The 18,325-nt window shown below is 43.2% G+C and overlaps 1 protein-coding gene across 4 annotated transcripts; it reads left to right on the top strand.

Annotated features, from left to right (window-relative positions):
• Window positions 1–18,004, top strand: Znf184 (zinc finger protein 184). 4 transcript variants are annotated; one of them, XM_046452403.2, is made up of 5 exons: window positions 1–321; window positions 5,019–5,086; window positions 11,250–11,376; window positions 11,866–11,952; window positions 15,607–18,004. In XM_046452403.2, exons 2-5 carry the CDS (start codon window positions 5,021–5,023, stop codon window positions 17,550–17,552), a joined length of 2,226 nt encoding a protein of 741 aa, XP_046308359.1. In that variant the 5' UTR covers window positions 1–321; window positions 5,019–5,020; the 3' UTR covers window positions 17,553–18,004. The 4 variants fall into 4 exon arrangements, with proteins under 4 accessions (XP_046308359.1, XP_046308358.1, XP_046308360.1 ...); XM_046452402.2 differs by lacking the exon at window positions 1–321 and adding an exon at window positions 557–901; XM_046452404.2 differs by lacking the exon at window positions 1–321 and adding an exon at window positions 896–1,032.
• The last annotated feature ends 321 nt before the right edge of the window (window positions 18,005–18,325 follow it).

Genomic DNA, 18,325 nt, shown 5'->3' on the forward strand with positions numbered 1-18,325 from the left:
AGGGTTGGCGTTCGGAAGTCCAGCAACGGGGGTGCCCTTCGTGAGCTCGGGTGACCGTCCTGGCGCTGGACCGCGGCGTGAGGCTCGCGGAGGGGAGGGCGGTTGCCTGGCGTCACCAGGGTAACCGCCAGCCCTGCGGGCGCGTGACGTCACCCCTGGGTTGGCCGTGACGCGTCTCGGCTGGAGGAAGCCGGGGAGTCGGAGAAGGGGGCGCGCCTCGCCGGGTTTGCGCGGGCGGGTCCGCCCCGCTCTTCGCACGCTTTGTTCTTTTGTTCTGGTCTGCGGCGAAGTCGGGCCGCCCCAGCCGTAGCTCTGCAACAGGTGTGTCTTGGGCTCCCGCACCCACGGGGCGCCACCAGGGAGAGGGGGCCGCGCGGGCGCCCTGGCCCGGAGCGGCCGCGCCGCGCAGTCCGTCGGCGCTGGGTCCTCGTGCAGGGCCTCCGCGCCGCTGGAGGCTCAGGTGCGCCTCTGACGTGCCGCTGACGGCGTCCGGAGTCGGCGGGGCCGCCGGCCCTGGCTCCTGGGGCTCCACTGCGCACGCACGGGGACTTCAGAGCCCCGCGTCACGCGGTAGCTGCCGGGGCGCGGCCCGGGAGCCCGGAGCCCGGGCCCGAGGACGTGATGAGCTCCAGGGCCCGCGAGGGAGTGCGCACCCCGCGCAGCAGCCCCACCCCGCACTAGAACTGGCGGGGCTGGGGGCGCGCGTTCGAGGAGTGGACCGACTGGCGTTAAAGGGGAGGCGAGGGGCCGTCCCCTGGGCCTCCGCGCGACCTCCGCCCCGTGAGAGAAGACCTCGCCGAGTGCGGGACTCAGTCCTGAAATGCTCGTGGCTGATGGCCGTCCGTCAGGCCGATGCCAGAACTGGAGTGCTGCGAGGGTGGCTCCAAACTCGCCATTTTGGGTGCGACAACTCCTTGCTGGCTTTCTTTTTCAGTTCCTCGGGCTAGACAGGCGTGCCTGTTGGGTGGCTTCGGTGTGGGCCTCGACTCTTGGTCTCTAAAAGCACCGGGGCTGCTCTTCCTCCCTTCGCAGGTGAATCCAGCTGTGCAGTCCCGCCCCCAGATGCCCTGCTCCGCAGTCTGGCCTCCGGGCCTCGGGTGGGTCTGTGAGGTCCGTCCAGGCTTCCCTGCATCTCCTGAACCGCAGTGCCTGAGACCGAACCTCGTTCTTGAGATGCGCTTTGAAAAATACCTGGCAGTATGATGTAGTGCTGTTTTTTTATGTGGATTTAGTTGGGCATCAAATTTTATTTGTTTTTTTAAAACATCAGTGATATTCTTTTTTGCATAAACTGAATGAATTAGATTAATGCTGTTCTTATAACGGGATTGTTATCCTTAACGTCAACATAGGCGTTTGTGATTGTTTTGATATTTTGGCAGGGGCAGGGGGGGGGGTCGGTTGTTCCTGTCAGAATAATTAGAAAACCTAATTTGGTTTTTCAGTGTTTTCATGTTTTAATTGTCCTTTCGAACTTTATGTCATTACAAATTTGAAAAGCATTTCTTCTGTTTCTTCCTTATGTCATTGAATAGGTCAAGGTAAGGGGAAGCCCTGTAACATGGCACTGTAGACTCCTCTGCATTGTCATTGTCTTTACAGTCTTTCAGTATGACTGTGTGGACAGTTTAATGATTGTCATTCAGCCCTTTTTCTTGCATTGTTAAGAATAATATCATTAAAAATCTCAACATTATTGTTGATGTAGGTTTGAACTGTACTTTATATTTTTCCTCATTTTTTACCCCTTATATCTTTTTATAATGTTCTTTTAAATTCTAAGATCCTCAGAATTGAATGGGCCAAAATGCTTTCCTTAAGACTATTTTTTCCTTCTTTTTGAGACTTTTCATAATTGCATAATTAGAATCATCTTTTCTGAGCCTCTGTGCCTTTTGATCCCTTGCTTGCATCCTCACCTAGTATTTACTTTAACCCAGGCACACAACTGGCTTCTGTAACTGTTATAGGTGTTGCTTATTTGGTTGCTGTTACTTGCAATCATAGTGTTCTACCTGAGATATTTTTCATGATCCTGATATTCCCAGAGTTTTTGGTAACCAATTATCAGTGTACAACATTTTCTCTCACTGATAAAAACTACAAGATAACATCTTCATTTTTACTGAAGAGTTCTGTTTTTAAAAGTTTTTTCGTTTATTGAAAGTTCAGTTGGGATAAATTCCCTTTATTGTTTCTTTTCTTTTTTTTTTGCAGGGCTATGGATTGTAACCACAGCCTTGCTCTTGCTAGGTGAACACTCTACACCTGAGTTGCATCCCAGCCCCACATCCTCTTCTGGGGCATGACACCATTAAGATAAATCAAGAATCTCTTGACTGGCAGACGTTTCATTTTCACAGAGTGAAATCTGTATTCCTGTGCAGACAGATGAAGCCAGGGACACCATCCTGGCTCTCCTTTCGTTCCCCATCACCTCCACCTGCCTCAACTGACTGTGATGTGGTGCTGCTTTTATTCTTTTTCCTTTTGATGTATCTATAGTTCCATGTTTCACACTGGGATTACTGCATTGGATAGTTATTCTTCCTGTTTCTATCAGATCAGTTTGAGTAAATTTTACCCAGCCCTCTTTAATCCACAGCTTGATTGCAAAACCCACAATAGGCCAGAGGGATTTTTCTGTAATTTGAGTCTTAGGCCTGAAATCAGATGACACAGATCCCCTCATGGTGGTGTCCAAAGAGACTATCTGTGCACCTTAATGGTACTTGCTAGATCCTCTGAAATGACTTGGGCCCTGTCTGTTAGAATATTCAGTGTTTTTGTTTTTCATGGTCCCTGATATCTTTATATTTAATCCCTTCTTGTTTTTCTTTTTGTTTTTTAAGTTCTGTGGTTTGAGGGTCTTAACTCCAGTTATAACTTGCATCCAAACAACCTTGGTGATACCTAAATAATTGTGCTTCTCTCCTTCTATTCAGAGTTAAATCTTCTTGGCTTATTGCTACAGTATCATGCATTTGGGTCTGTAGTCATAAATAGTCTTCATTATTTGTTTAGTATTTACTTATTGGAGATGGTATCTCACTACATTGCCCAAAATGGCCATAAATTCCTGGGCTCTAGCCATCTTCCTGTCTCAGCCTCCTAATAGCTGGGACTACAGGCATGTGCCCCATACCCAGATTAAATAACCTTCTTGATTTTTACCTGTTTTATTTTTACCAACCATCTTTTACAGCGTTATTAGTCTTTTATTTCATAATTCATATATTTAATTTTAAATTTATAACCAGAACCATCTTCCCTAGCTTGTGTTTCTATAAAATTAAAATTGAAAGGTGAGAAAATTCTTCTTGCCTGTGTCTTTAAGGAAACAGGTACATCTAGTTTTGTTTTCCTCATCTTTATCTCTTCCTCAAGATAATTTTAAAAAGCATATTTGCCAGACGTTTGTCTCCACACTTTTGAAGATGTGGGAATCAAAGCTAGAGAAGAGTAGGGGCTTATATAATTGTGTATGATCAATTAATATTCATTAGTAGTTCTGAGAACCAGGCTTTGCTGACAACCTGAACTAGGAATAGATCTCCCCAAGAGCAAAATTTGTGTTTGTTTTGTTTATTGAGATACAGGTTACATGTAGAAAGTGTGCAAATATACTAGTGTAACCTACACCCACGTCAAGTCAGAAAATTTCCAATGCCTCAGTCTCTTGTTTCCCTGCCAGGGATTGATGCCCTCAGAGGCAACCACTATTCTAATTCCCTTTCCATAGATCATTTTTGTCTGCTTTTTAACTTAATGGAGGCATTCAGTATGCATTCTTCCATGTCTGGATTATTTTACTTGACATTGTTAATGCGTAGCTTTTTCCTATTATTTTGGAATACTATTTTTTTGTATGAGTACACCATGGTTTGTTCATCCATTTTCCTGTTGAAAGACATTTGGGCTGGGTGGTGTTGCAAACCTGTAATGCCAGTTACTGGAGAGGCAGAGCTTCAGGAGGATTGCAAGTTCACAGCCAGCCTGAGCAACTTATCAGACTGTCTGTCTGTCTCCAGAAAGAGATAAAGGGGTGGGGGGTGTATCTGGTAGAGTGCCCCAGGTTCTATCCCCAGTCCTGCAGAAAACAAAAAGTGGGAAAAAAGGGGAGGGGCATTTGGGTTTTTTCCAGTTTGAGGATATTAAGAATAAACCTGCCATGAATATTCTTATGCAAATCTTTTTTTAATTGATTCTTTGTTATAAATGACAGTAGAATCCATTTTGATGAAATTCTACAAGCATGGACTGTAGTTCATTCTAATCAGGACCCCATTCTTGTGGTGGGCACGATGGTGGAATTCACTTAGGTATTTCTTATATGTACATAGGAAAATATGTTAGGTCTTTCCTACTGTCTTTCCTATTCCTAGCCCCCTTCTTACACAAATCTTTACAGGGACACAGGCCCTGTAGTTGTATGCATAGGTGTGGAATGAAAGCATCATGGAGTGAACGTACGTTTACCTTTAGTATGTACTACCAGTTCTCCCAAGTGTTTGGTCAGCTTACACCCTCATAACAATGTGCAAAAGTTCCAGTTGCCATAATTACTATTGACCAGGTCTCTTCAATTTCAGACATTCTAGTGGGTAGGCAGTATAAATTGTGTTACTGTGAGATTTAATTTGCATTAATGGCAAAATTTTCAAATGGCCTATGAAGACTTTTGGAAAGTAATTTGAATATTATGTGTAGCAAAGAAAGGGAGCAAAAATATTTTGCCTCCCTTAATGAAGAACATAGAGATGTATGATCCATATTACTAATTAAATATCTAGGGACAAAACTGCATCTGAAGTAACGGCTTAACTCTATAGAGCTTACCGAGGAGGGTGCCAGCACCCCAGTTAACAGTTATCTTGCATCTTTTTTTTTAATTCCGAAATATAAAGGAAATGGCATAGTTTTGGCTATTTCCAAATAGAAAAGTAGGTGGATTTTGTGGTTTGCTGGGAGCAGCTAATGTACATAGAATTCATCATGGCCTTTTCTTCCTCCCCTAGGTATGTCTTCTCCAGACGACCGCCTTCTCAATGGGGAATGTACCCTGCTCCCATCAGCCAGTTTTCGGGTAAGTTGGGATTTTCTGAAGTACTGTTTCATTTCTCAGAGTAGGATTGTGTTTTTTGCTGTGGAGTATATTTATCCAAAAGCCAATGTTGCAATTTATTCTGGACTTTCATTTGTCCAGTGACCTCATTGCCATCTCTGCTTCCCCAGCTTTGACTAATCCATTCACCACTTACTCTTGCTTAGTATCTTGCAGTGCTGCAGGGATAGTAGAGCACACTTGATTCTTTACTTGGATCAGCCAAAATGATGCTAAAAACCAAAACAGCTAAATATAGAAAAGGTGAATGAGTACCGTGGAAATTGGAGAATGAGGAAGCTTATGTGATCTGGAGGGTATTTCCAGAGTTTCATGGAGGATATGGGATTTGGGATGCCTCTCAAAGGAAGGGTGAAACTTGGATATTTGAACAAATAAAGTGCAAGGGATGGATTCTAGGTATGCAGAAGGAGATTATATGCAGAGATTCACAAGGAAGCAGTAGCAAGGGTTACACAGGATTCAGAGAAACCTGGAGAAGATGTTTTTGCTGTGTTAAACAAATGCTGAAGGAGATCAGATTGTGAAAGGCCTTGAGCACCTGGATGAGAAGCTGAAGGCTTTATCCTTTAGGCCATTTGTGAACCTTTAGTAGTTTCTAATGGAGGAAAGGTGCCTGCTGAAGTTTTTAGCAGAAACAGTTGCTTGAGAACTTGGACAGGTAATAGTTGCTGCACCAACCATAGTCACCTGTCAGCCCCTTGATCGGGTTCCGTCTTAGTCTTTCCCCCTGCTTACTTCCTGTCCCACAACATAATCTTCTTTCCAAAGAAGTGGTCCCAGTTCTTCCCACTTTCAGTTTAAGCATTTTTAGTATCACTGTATGTTTTACTGAGGTATACTATGAGAAAAAGTACACTCAGTCATCCCTGGGTGTCCTCACAGATACCAACATCCATGGATGCTCCAGTTCCTTATATGAAAGGGTATGTTGCACACAGCCTATGCATGTCCTCCTGAATACTTATTTGTAGTTTACTCATAATGTCAAATACAATGTACAATGTAAGTAAACAGTTGTTATTATATGTTATTTATGGAATAATGACAAGAAAAAAGTCTGTGCCTGTTCAGATAAGTCTGTACTCTTTCAGATATAATCCATAGCCAGCTGAATCTGCAGATGCAGAGCCCACAAATGAGCAAGGCAAACATGTATTTGATAAGTTTGTACCCAGGTACATACTCATAGAGAAACTGTATTTTGAATAATTGTATTATTTTAGTTTATTGAGATTTATTTTTTGTTTTATTTTTTATTTTTGCTTTTTTGGCCAAGTATAATGGTTCATTCTGGTAAATGATTAGCACTAGAGAAGAATGTATGTATATTTTTCTGCTATTGTGTGAAGTGTTCAATAGATACATTAGTTTGCTGCTGCTGTAATTAATTACCATATGCTGTATTATTATAGATGTTACTTTAGGTATGCATATTTGACTTAACACCGTTTACCTCAAAGTGATGAACCATTTCATGCATCGTGTACTTTGATCCCCCATTTTTACACTATTTTTGCTTTGTATTTTACTTGTGCATATATTAAAAATCTTATAATACTTTGTTATTTTCATTTAGGCAGCTAATTATCTTTGAAAGAGGTTTAAATAATAAGAAAAAAAAATCCCCATATATTTAGCTACCATTTCTGGTGTTCTTGATTTCTTCGTGGTTCACAGTTGAAGGTGATTTTGATCCTAGGGAACATTTAGAAATGTTAGGACACATTTTTAATTGTCTAACTTGATGAGGAGTACTACCAGTGTCTAGGGTGTACAGTGCTACAGGCAGGTAGCCATGCTGCCTATAGTACACAGGACAGCCCTCCTCCATTATTTAAGAGAGTCATCCAGTTATCAACAGCTGAGGCTGAGAAATCTTGCTGTAGGATCTGTGTTTTATCTGGTATTATTTTCCTTCTGATGAGGACTTCCTTAACATTCCTTGTATTGTATGATTCTATTCAGATTTTTATGTCTGAAATAGTATTTCCCTTTGTTTTTGAATTCTAATTTGGCAGACTTTTTTTTTAAGTACATGATAGTGTTCCACTGTCTTCTTGCTTGCATTGTTTCCAAGAAAAAAACGATGTAATTTTATATTTGTTCCTTCATAAGTATTTTTTCCTTTGTTTGTTTTATTCTATCTCTGAATTTTCTTTTGGTGGAGTTTTCTTTATGTTTCTTATGCTGGCAGTTCATTGAATTTTTTGGATATGTGGGTTTATAATTTTCATCAATTTTGAAATATATCTGTTTCATTATGGATAATTTCTACTTTTATGTCACTGAGGTTACTAATCATCTCTTCTTCGGTTCCTAATCAGTTAATATTATCAAGTGTATTTTTTATCTCAGAACATTCTTACTTTTGGCTCTGTAAGTTCTGTGTGGTATTGTTCTTAATGTCTTCCATATCTCTTCCTAACTTTTTGAACATGGAATACAGTCCTTTTGCAGGGGAGGGGGCGGGGGTGAGTAACTAGAGATTGAACTCAGGGGCACTCAACCACTGAGCCACATCCCCAGCCCTTTTCTGTATTTTTTATTTAGAGACAGGGTCTCACTGAGTTACTTAGCGCCTCGCTGTTGCTGAGGCTGGCTTTAAACCCGTGATCCTCTGCCTCAGCCTCCCAAGTTGCTGGGATTACAGGCGTGCTGGAATACAGTCTCAATAACTTTAATATTCTTGTCTGATATTTTTAGCTTCTAGACAGTTCTGGGTTGGTGTCCGTTAATTGATGTTTCCCCCTAAGTATGACTTGTATTTTTCCACTTCTCTATATACTTGATAATTTTCTATTGCATGTAACACACTGGATTCTACATATTTTTATGTTCCTTTTTTAAAATTTTTCTTTTAGGTACCAGGAGTGAATGGGTTCTTAACACTGAGCCACATCTCGAAGCCCATCCTCCTTCCCCACCTTTTTTATTTGGAGATAGGGTTGCTTAGGAAGCAAACAAGGTGAGCCCTGTGCATGCTCCATCCAGCTCACTGCTTGATAGTTCCCAAGTTGTGGGGAGGGAGGGGAACCCTGGAGGAGGCTTGATGCCCTGAGATGATGCTCCTCTCTGGTTGTCATGCATGCACACTAAGTTTCTGAGGCTGACTTTGAACTTGTGATCTGAGTGGCGCAGGTGTGTGCCACTGCCCCCAGCTCCTGTGGTGTGTTCTTGATCCTTATTCCAGGATACAATTCAGTTACTGGAAACAGGGTTTGCTTTTCAGCCTATTTACACAATTCTTAGGTAAGTCGGGAGTAGCAGTTAGTCCAAGTCCATTTGTCTGTTTATTCCCCCTACTAAGGCAGGACTGTTCTGAGAATTCTACCCAGTGCTGCATAAATTATGAAGTTTCCAGGTTGACTGATGGGAACAGACTGTTTTCAGCCCTTTGAGGTCTCTGAAGCCCTTTTGGGTGACTCTTTGGCCTTCGGTTATCTCATCACACCCTGGCACTGATTGTGCTTTGCAAGGCACTCATAAAGAGCTCTCATTGCTCTCCCCCCCAGCAGTCTGTCCTGTGAACCCTAGTCACCTCAAGTCACAGAGCTGCCTCTTCATCTCAGGGCATCAAGGCTCCTCCAGGGTTCCCCTCCCTCCCCACAACTTGGGAACTATCAAGCAGTGAGCTGGATAGAGCATCCACAGGGCTCACTTTGTTTGCTTCCCAACCACTGAGCTTCATTACCTGAGGTTCTAGATGTGGAACTTGTTTCATTTTGTCTGGAATTTTTGGTATTTCATGCAGGAGGGTAAATCCAACTCCTGTTAATGCCATTTGGCCATGGCTTAATCCTACTGATATTGATTTTTGGACAGCAAGCTTATTAGGGTTGATCCAGTGTAAGCTCTCTATAGGGCTACTTTTCCAGGACCTGTGGACAGTTTAGTTCAGCGATCCTCAGGAGTAGATCATGACTCGGCTGTAATACTCTGAGAGTCTTACAGCCAACAGGGCCAGAAGGAAGGGCATTCATAAGCAGAGTCCAGAAGTCTGGTCACAGGCTCCTCTCTGGTTGTCATGCATGCACCTTCTCACTGTGATCACAGACACGAGAAGCATCTACCCAGGCAAGTCTTCTTGAGCCTTGGAGTTCAGAGCTTTTAAGTGTAGCTGCCAGATGATCAGCTGTGGCACAGACCCCACACAGGACACTGGGTCCATAACAGATGGCCCCTGTTTACTTTCAGCAGTGGAGACAGTCCGGCATGTCTGCCCAGTGCTTCACACACCTGGAATGACATCAGCAGTCAGTGCTGTGTGAGCATTCCAAGTTTTAGTTTTAGAGCTTGTTCAAGGGTCATCATCATGGAGCCAGGTTTCCTTGGATGTACCAGGGACCAAGCCCAACAGACCTGCTGCTTCAACTCCTCCATTGCAGTCTGGACTTGCCCTGTTCTTACAGCATGCTGGGATTTTTCATGGGCGCCCATCATGTGCATCTCTTAATGTTACATTTACTTGCCCGTGGAGATCATATTTATTTCAGATATTTGGAGCTCCTTCCTTCCAGTGGATTCCCTCCTTCAATAGTTAAGATCCCCAGCACTGTAAAAACAAGAAATACAGCAGATGTCTGCATAAAGTATTTTAGAATAGATGTTGCATGTATTCTTTAGCCACCCTTCCTATTAATGGAAATGTTACTTTGATTTTTCTTCCCTCCAAGCCCACCAGCACTTATACTTAGACTCTTTGCACCTTGGGGCATGTCTCCTGTAAGTAGTAAGCCGGAATTGAATGGCATATGCACTTAAAAATTCTGATAAGTCCTGCCAGCTGCCCCTCAGCTGGAGTGCGTTCAGATTCCGTTCCCACCACAGGACAAGAGCTGCTGCAGCACGTGCCTGTCTTACCCCTTCTGGTTTCAGAGTCGTGGTATGGAGCTTCTTTTCACAGTTTGTTACCAACTTCCTGCTGGACATTTTGGCACATGCTTGTAAATGCAGATACTCCAGAGTCTGGTGTGGGAGGATATTTAAGCGCACAAGTTTGAGACCAGCCTGGGCAACATATTGAGAATCCCCATCCCAAAACACTCAAAAAATTATTTGTGTGACTTGCCTGTTTGTGTTATTGATCCTTTTTGTTGTAGTGGGTTGCTAATTATTTGTAGGAACTTAGAAGATTATCTTTTGTTTATGGTGCTTTTTTAGAAGTTTTGTGTGTGTGTGTGCACACATGCACTGGAGTTGGAACCCAGGCAAGCGGTTTACCACAGAGCTGCACCCCTGGCCCCTATAGATTTTTGTGTAGTTATAGCTGTTAATCTGTTTGTCTTATAATTTTTACCTTTCAGATTTCAGGCTTATATGCTATTTTTCCTTTTACTTTACTATTTTACCTTTAAAATTTCATCATTAAGCTAGCAGGAATTTTTGTGTGTGTTATAAAGTGAGGATCTTAACTGAACTTTTTTGGCAAGAAGGCCTTTTTATTTGTTGTTGTGGTTCTGGGGATTGAACCTCGGGCCTTACGCCTCCCAGGTGAGCATTCTGCTACTGAGCCACATTCCCAACCCACAAGAAGGCATTTGTCGTGACACAGCTTGATGACTAATCCATCATACCTTAACGAAATTGAAAGTTGCTTAAGTCCATTAAACTCTGAAGCATGGGTCTATTTCTGGACCCTCTATTTTGTTTTTGTTATAGGTACTAAAAAATACTGTTGATGATAGTTACACTGTTAATACATGATATGAACAGAGAGAGAGGATGGTAATGATGATGAACACCAGCAACACTCCATATTGATGGAGCGCTTCTTTCATGCCAGACCCTAAATTAAGCATTTCACATGGAACACTACCTTTTTTTTTTAGTTGTTCATACATGGACACATAACTTTAATTAATTAATTAATTAATTTTTAATGTGGTACTGAGAATTGAACCCAGTGCCTCACATGTGCTAGGCAAGCACTCTACCACAAAGCTACAATGGCAGCCCTGGAACACTTCTTATTTAATCCTGTGGGCAAAGTACTGCTTTTGTGTGTTTTTCAGAGGAAGACCTGTCAACGTGGTTGTTTGGATAGTGTATAGCCGGCCTTACTTCTTTTAGCACTGCTAACTTGACCTTCTCCTACAGCTAAGCAGAAATGTCTGTGTTTCAGGAATCGGTGACCTTCAAGGATGTGGTAGTGGACTTTACCCAAGAAGAATGGAAACAGCTGGACCCTATACAGAGAGATTTGTTCAGGGATGTGACGCTGGAAAATTATACACATCTGGTCTCCATAGGTAAGTATGACCCCCTGAGTTAAGATTGGGCTGTGAAGGGGGAGGGCTCTCTCCTCACTTTTCCTTTAGGTTCAGGAGCCAACAATATTTAGATTTTGAGTTTTTAAGGTAGTTTCTACTTCTTTTTTTTTAATGTTTATTTTTTAGTTGTACACAATACCTTTACTTTATTTATTTTTATGTGGTGCTGAGGATTGAACCCAGGGCCTCACATGTGCTAGACAAGCGCTGTACCACTGAGCCACAACCCCAGCCCAGTTTCTACTTCTTAATAAGCAGAGGGACAAACTAATAATTTTCTTGAATCCCATCCATGTTTAGGAACCAGGTAACACTGAAGCTTGATACACTATTTGTTCCCGTCAGGTTTGTCCCACATACCAGTTTCTCTAAACCAAAGTGATGAGACTGAAACTGAATTCTGATATGGTCTTCTTCCCTAACTGCAGACAGATTCTTTTATTTATTTATTTTTATTCCCCTTGGCAGGACTCCAAGTTTCCAAACCTGATGTGATTTCCCAGCTAGAGCAAGGGACAGAGCCATGGACTGTGGAACCATTATGTCCCCTTGGAGGTGAGTAATGTGTGCTGGCAGATGAATGTCACTAGCTCCAGCTGCCAGCCCAGCAAGGGAGGGTTTCATGCCCGAGCTGTCAATGTGTATGCTTCTCTGTAAAGTATGTCCTGTAGAGAAAGAAAAATTATCTATCCTGCCTAGTCTTATATTCTGTCATGCAACTGTCATAATTTATATTCTATTTTTGCATTCCTTCTAGAGGATTGGTCATTCCTGCCTAGTCCTAAAGCCAGGATCTCTGTCTGCACTCTGGGTTCCCTTTCCTGCTTCCTTTGGGACCTTGATCTCATAATTTTCCATTTATTTTTTATCGCCCCGTTTTTTGTTTTGGATCTACAGGTTCTATCCCTGTTAACCATCAAACAGAAACAGTCTATATTTCCAAATACGATTACTCAACACTATTCATCTTTTTGCCTACCATCCTCCCTCTCTTTTCTTTCCAAACCTAGCTCACCAAAAGTGGTCTCTGTAGCAGCAACCTGCATCCCTTCACTTTCTGCATCTCATGCAGACCTTCTGATTCTGTCACTTTTCTAGACTTATTTTGAAGCTGCAAGTTGGCCTTCTTCTAAATCATCAGTGTCTAAACTGCACAGAGAAACCTTTTCTAAGACCGATCCTGGGGAAGGAATAACTAGTCTCTCTAGGCAAGGAATATATCCCTAGAGTTAATGGGATGCAGTTGGAAATTCTCTTTTATAGCGGGAATAAAAATGTGAGTCATGGGGCTAGGGTTGTGGCTCAGTGTAGAGCACTTTCCTAGCATAAGTGAGGCACTGGGTTCGATCCCCGGTACCACATAAAAAAATAAACAAATAAAGGTATTGTGTCCATCTACAACTAAAAAAAAATGTGAGTCATATGTAATTTGGAAATGCTAGATTAGCTAAAATTATAACAAGTTTTTTACTTGAGTACCATGCAGAGATTTTTTTTAAATAGGCAATTAAGTGTTATAAATCCCATGGTTGATGTGTGAGGTGTCCCCCAAAAGCTCATGTGTGAGATAATGCAAGACGTTTTACAGGTGAAATGATTGGGTTATGAGACCCCTTAACCAGTAAATGGGTTAATCCACTGATATGGATTAACTGGAGGAAGTGGGTCACTGGAGGCAGGACTTCGTGTTTATATTTGGTGAAGTGAGCTTTCTCTGCTTCCTGGTGTCATGCTCTGAGCTGCTTTCCTCTGCCATGTTCTTCCATCATGATGTTCTGTCTCACCTTGGGCCCAGAGCTTTGGAGTCAACCAGCCATGGACTGACCCTTTTAAACTGTGAGCCAAAATAAGTTTTCTCTTCTCTGCATTATTCTCCTCAGGTCTTTTGGTCACAGTGCCAAAAAATCTGACTAAAAAAATATGTTTCCAAAAGGTTCACAGACTATGACTTTTTCTTTCTCCCTTTTCCTCTCCATCTCCCTGCTTTCTCTCCCCTTTGTCTAACTATGAAGATGATTTCTTGGAATATAATCCAGAAAATTGTTTTTTATAAGAGCTTATTAATTGGTGCTTACAGTTTATTAACTTTGGTAAAAAACAAATTGTGAAGTTGTATCACAAATTAAAAATGAAGTTTCAGAAAGTCCTGACTTGTCCAGAGAGAAAACAATTTTAAAACATTTAAATGTGTATTCAAAAACCTCGGGCATTTTTTTAAAAAAATGCAGTAGTCATAAAAGAAATTCATTTAGGTCAAAATATAAAACCCCATGTTGCATAGGTGAAATATAGGTAGTTACAGTTACCTGATCAGTGGACAGAAAGCAAATGTTTGAGGTATTTAGCTTTTTTTTGGTTACTTTTTATTGCTGGAATTTGACCCTAATGATGGTAGTCGTAGGAAACCAGCCTCCAGCCTTGCTTTCTTCACTGTTTGGAATAGATTTATCTTTGGTGTAGGATAGCTGCTTGTGTTTATAAAGATAACTCCAGCTGTACAGACATCTGAACAGGTAATTGGAATGGAGACAGTACCTGCATTGCGGTGCCCTGGGCCTGCCTCCTTCATCTCTTCATCCTCTTTCTGTCCTCTTCTCTAGGCTGTCTCGGTAGCCGCCTCTGCAGAATCAGCACCTAAAATCCTGATGTGTCTGCTTTGCCAGTCTGCCTTGTTCTGCATCCTGGTTTTCAGCACCCTCAGTTTATGCACTGGGTATTAGAATGTTTTGGTCAGTGCCTGGAGATGAGGAATACAGTAAAATGATTTGGAACTGCTTTCTGAGTAGGGTGCTGGTGTTCAGCATGGTCTTCTGGAACCTTCTCCAGAGAAGTTTGTTTTTTTATTGTTGTTATTGTTGTTTTGTAGGGCTGGGAATTGAACCCAGGGCCTTGTGCATGCAAGGCAAGGACTCCACCAACTGAGCTATATTCCTAGCCCCGTGATCTAATCTTGTTGTCTTCAGCTGAGACACCAGTCGTTGTTGGTGACTGGCCATGTCCACGCCCTTTTATCCTTCAGCAACACCCAGCTCTGTGGTTTGCATTATCCCTCAGTGCAGAACTTCTCGGACGTACTCCTTATGGTCATCTGATGTATGAATGCATCTTCCTTGGTGTCCTTCCTGTTGATGGAGACATTCATTTAACTACTTGGCTGTGCCGAAGGCTGGCTGCACTGATCTTGTCTTTGTGGGGAAGTTCTACCGCTATGAGGCTGCCTGCATGCATGCTCTGCCATGCCCATATCCCAGGGGTGGAAGGGATGGTAGGCCTCTCTGGGGTCTTGCTTAGCTCATGCTTGCAGACTGTGGTAAGTGGGAAAGACTCAGGGCTCTCTGGAGTGTGCTGTTTACCTTCCTGTCCCAGGGGAACTGAAGAAATGCAACCTGAAAGAACTTGTTCATGGCAGAACCTAAAGTGTTGATCCCATGCTTCTGTGGTCATCTCTCTAGTCTGGGAAAACACTCTGCTTTCTGATTGTCCATTTCCTGGCCTTTTTGTTTCTTTGCTGTACTTGCCCACAAGCTGCTTTTCTTCTTTTTGCATATTTCACTCATCTCATTACCCTCTGGGCCCTCAAGGATCGCCCCTACCTCTGCTCTTCTTTTACTTCCTTTCCTAGCCTGCAGTTGAACATCCTGCTCATCCTGTACCTTGTGGCGTCTTCCACCCTCACAGGCACGACCGTGGTCCAGACCTGTTTTTTCTCCACTTTCGCAGAGTGCTTAACTAGAACTTAACTATCTTCCTCCCCTTAAGTTGTTTCTAGACAGCTCTCCCATTTATAACAGCGATACTACCATATCCTCCATGGTCCAGGCTAACAACCATGGGGCCCTAGCCCAGTCTTTCTGATCTGCCCTGTTTTTAAATCAGTATTCTTGGACTTGTTGTATTGTTCATTAGCATGGAATCCTAGTTCTGGCTGCCCCTTTCAGATTCAGGCCATTTATGCCTATCTTTAACCGTCTCCAGTCACCTTTTTAATCATCACCTTAAATGGAGTCTCCTCGCTCATTCTGAGAAATTATCTGTAAAGTTGAAGTAGGCTTTCTTTTGCCATATTCTTAAGTTGTTTATTGTTCTTAGCTCTTTCTTTCTCCCCAATAATAGGGTTATATACTTATTTTTAGCTTCATTAGATCATTCCCACAATAGTAGTTCTTTTTTCTCAGTTCAAGGGAACACTCACATTTTATTTTATTTCAGAAGGGGAGACAAGACCTGAAGATAGTGTTCCCCGCCCAGAACTGGGCATCTCTTCAGAGGTGATAGTGGGAACATACAGAAGGGAAGATATTTGGAGTTCCCATGTCTTGGAGTCTCAGGTATCTGGATGCAATATAGAGAGGCAGCAAGCAAACCAACAGACACCACCAAGTGAAGTAGAAGTGGTCAAAAAAATAGTACCCACCTGGGAGGGAGGCCCTGCCACGAACGAACTTGAAAAAAGCATCGTTGTGAGTTCAAGCCTTTTAGCACAGCAGGAAATATCTCCAGGACAGGCTTTTGCTAAAGTAAGCATCAAACAGAATTCACACACAGTGAAAAAAGAGAAGTCTTGTAAGTGCAGTGAATGTGGTAAAGCTTTTAGTTATTGTTCTGCTCTTATCCGCCATCAGCGAACACATACTGGAGAAAAGCCTTACAAATGTAATGAATGTGAAAAGGCCTTCAGCCGGAGTGAAAACCTTATAAACCATCAGAGAATTCACACTGGAGATAAGCCATACAAATGCGATCAGTGTGGAAAAGGCTTCATTGAGGGCCCATCTCTTACTCAGCATCAAAGAATACACACCGGAGAAAAGCCCTATAAATGTGAGGAGTGTGGGAAGGCCTTTAGTCAGAGGACGCATCTTGTTCAGCATCAGAGGATCCACACGGGTGAGAAGCCTTACACTTGTAATGATTGTGGAAAAGCTTTTAGCCAGAGAGGTCATTTCATGGAACATCAGAAGATTCATACAGGAGAGAAGCCTTTCAAATGTGAGGAGTGTGATAAGACTTTCACCAGGAGCACACACCTCACTCAACATCAGAAAATTCACACCGGAGAGAAAACCTACAAGTGTAATGAATGTGGCAAGGCCTTCAACGGGCCCTCGACCTTCATCCGTCACCACATGATTCACACGGGCGAGAAGCCCTATGAGTGCAACGAGTGTGGCAAGGCCTTCAGCCAGCACTCGAACCTCACCCAGCACCAGAAGACACACACCGGCGAGAAGCCCTACGACTGCGCAGAGTGCGGGAAGGCCTTCAGCTACTGGTCATCCCTCGCGCAGCATCTCAAGATCCACACTGGGGAGAAGCCCTACAAGTGCAGTGAGTGCGGAAAGGCCTTCAGTTACTGCTCGTCCCTTACGCAGCACCGGAGAATCCACACCAGAGAAAAGCCCTTTGAGTGTAGCGAGTGTGGAAAGGCTTTCAGTTACCTCTCCAACCTCAACCAGCATCAGAAAACTCACACCCAGGAGAAAGCCTATGAGTGTAAGGAATGTGGGAAAGCCTTCATTCGGAGCTCATCTCTTGCCAAGCACGAAAGGATTCATACCGGGGAGAAACCCTATCAGTGTCACGAATGTGGGAAAACCTTCAGCTACGGCTCATCCCTCATCCAGCACAGGAAGATCCACACTGGAGAGAGACCGTACAAGTGTAACGAATGTGGGAGAGCCTTCAACCAGAACATACACCTCACACAGCATAAGAGGATCCACACAGGAGTGAAGCCTTATGTGTGTCCCGCATGTGGGAAGGCCTTTCGGCATTGCTCCTCTCTCGCACAGCACCAGAAAACTCACACGGAAGAAAAGCCCTACCAGTGCAATAAATGTGAGAAGACGTTCAGCCAGAGCTCCCACCTGACTCAGCACCAGCGCATTCACACTGGAGAGAAGCCCTATAAGTGCAGTGCATGTGACAAAGCCTTCAGCCGCAGCACTCACCTGACGGAACACCAGAACACGCATTCCGGAGAGAAGCCTTACAACTGCAGCGAGTGCAGGAAGACCTTCAGCCAGAGCACTTACCTGACTCAGCATCAGAGAATACATTCAGGGGAGAAGCCTTTTGGCTGTAGCGACTGTGGGAAAGCCTTCAGGTATCGGTCAGCTCTCACCAAGCACCAGAGACTGCACCCTGGCATCTGACCGTCCTGGAAGCATCGTGGGTGTAGGTGCTGCGTGTGCTTGGGTTTGTGCTTTTGTTACGTACTGAAGAATCGGTAGACAGAAACTCCTCAAGCATTTGACCTTTTCACTACTGTGATATGGGATGGAAAGTACACTGGCTGAACCCCTGTGGCAGTGGGAAGCTCAAGTGTTTTAAACTTTAGTTTCCTCTGTGAAATCAGAGTTTGGGGGTTGATGATCTCAGCGGCAGTTAGGAGTTTTATACTCAGTTTTGTATATCTACAGTATATCCTTAAATAGTTTGTGCATCAGGCTTTTGGTGGTGCATCTAGAATGTGTATGTTCATGCATGTTTTGCCAGTAGAAGGAATTCGTGCTTCAGTCACGAGGGATCTGTTTGACTCCTGTTCTAATGCACTAAGTTGCTTAGGCTATTGCTTTCTAATAAAAAGAACTACAAAGGACCCTCAGTTCAGATGTATGTGACAGCCTAACTCCACTTGCGTATTAAAAGTTGGTAGTCAGGTGGGTGCTCTGCCCCTGTAGTCCAGCTACTCAAGAGTCTGAGCCCAGGAGTTCAACACCACATTGGACCACATAGTAGGATCCCATCTCAAAAAAACAAAAAGGTATTCTAGTTTATTTTTAATATTCTGGGAGTTTGTTACAGTCACATTGGTCTGCTTCTGCATCTCACAGCAGCATTACTTAACCCTGGTTGCACATGGGAATCATATGATGTCTTAGTTTAGATTGCTATAACAAATTATAGCCAGGTTTGGTGGCATATA

Source organism: Marmota monax, unplaced genomic scaffold (genome assembly GCF_021218885.2).
Source record: "Marmota monax isolate L192 unplaced genomic scaffold, Marmota_monax_Labrador192_F-V1.1 WCK01_AAM20220418_F8-fsc00141, whole genome shotgun sequence".
Classification (NCBI taxonomy): domain Eukaryota; kingdom Metazoa; phylum Chordata; class Mammalia; order Rodentia; family Sciuridae; genus Marmota; species Marmota monax.

Coding starts and splice junctions, on each gene's coding strand:
- Znf184 (XM_046452402.2), top strand. CDS start 853: ATGCCAGAACTGGAGTGCTGCGAGGGTGGCTCCAAACTCGCCATTTTG. Junction 11,377..11,865: donor TACACATCTGGTCTCCATAG/GTAAGTATGACC, acceptor TCCCCTTGGCAG/GACTCCAAGTTTCCAAACCT. Junction 11,953..15,606: donor ACCATTATGTCCCCTTGGAG/GTGAGTAATGTG, acceptor ATTTTATTTCAG/AAGGGGAGACAAGACCTGAA.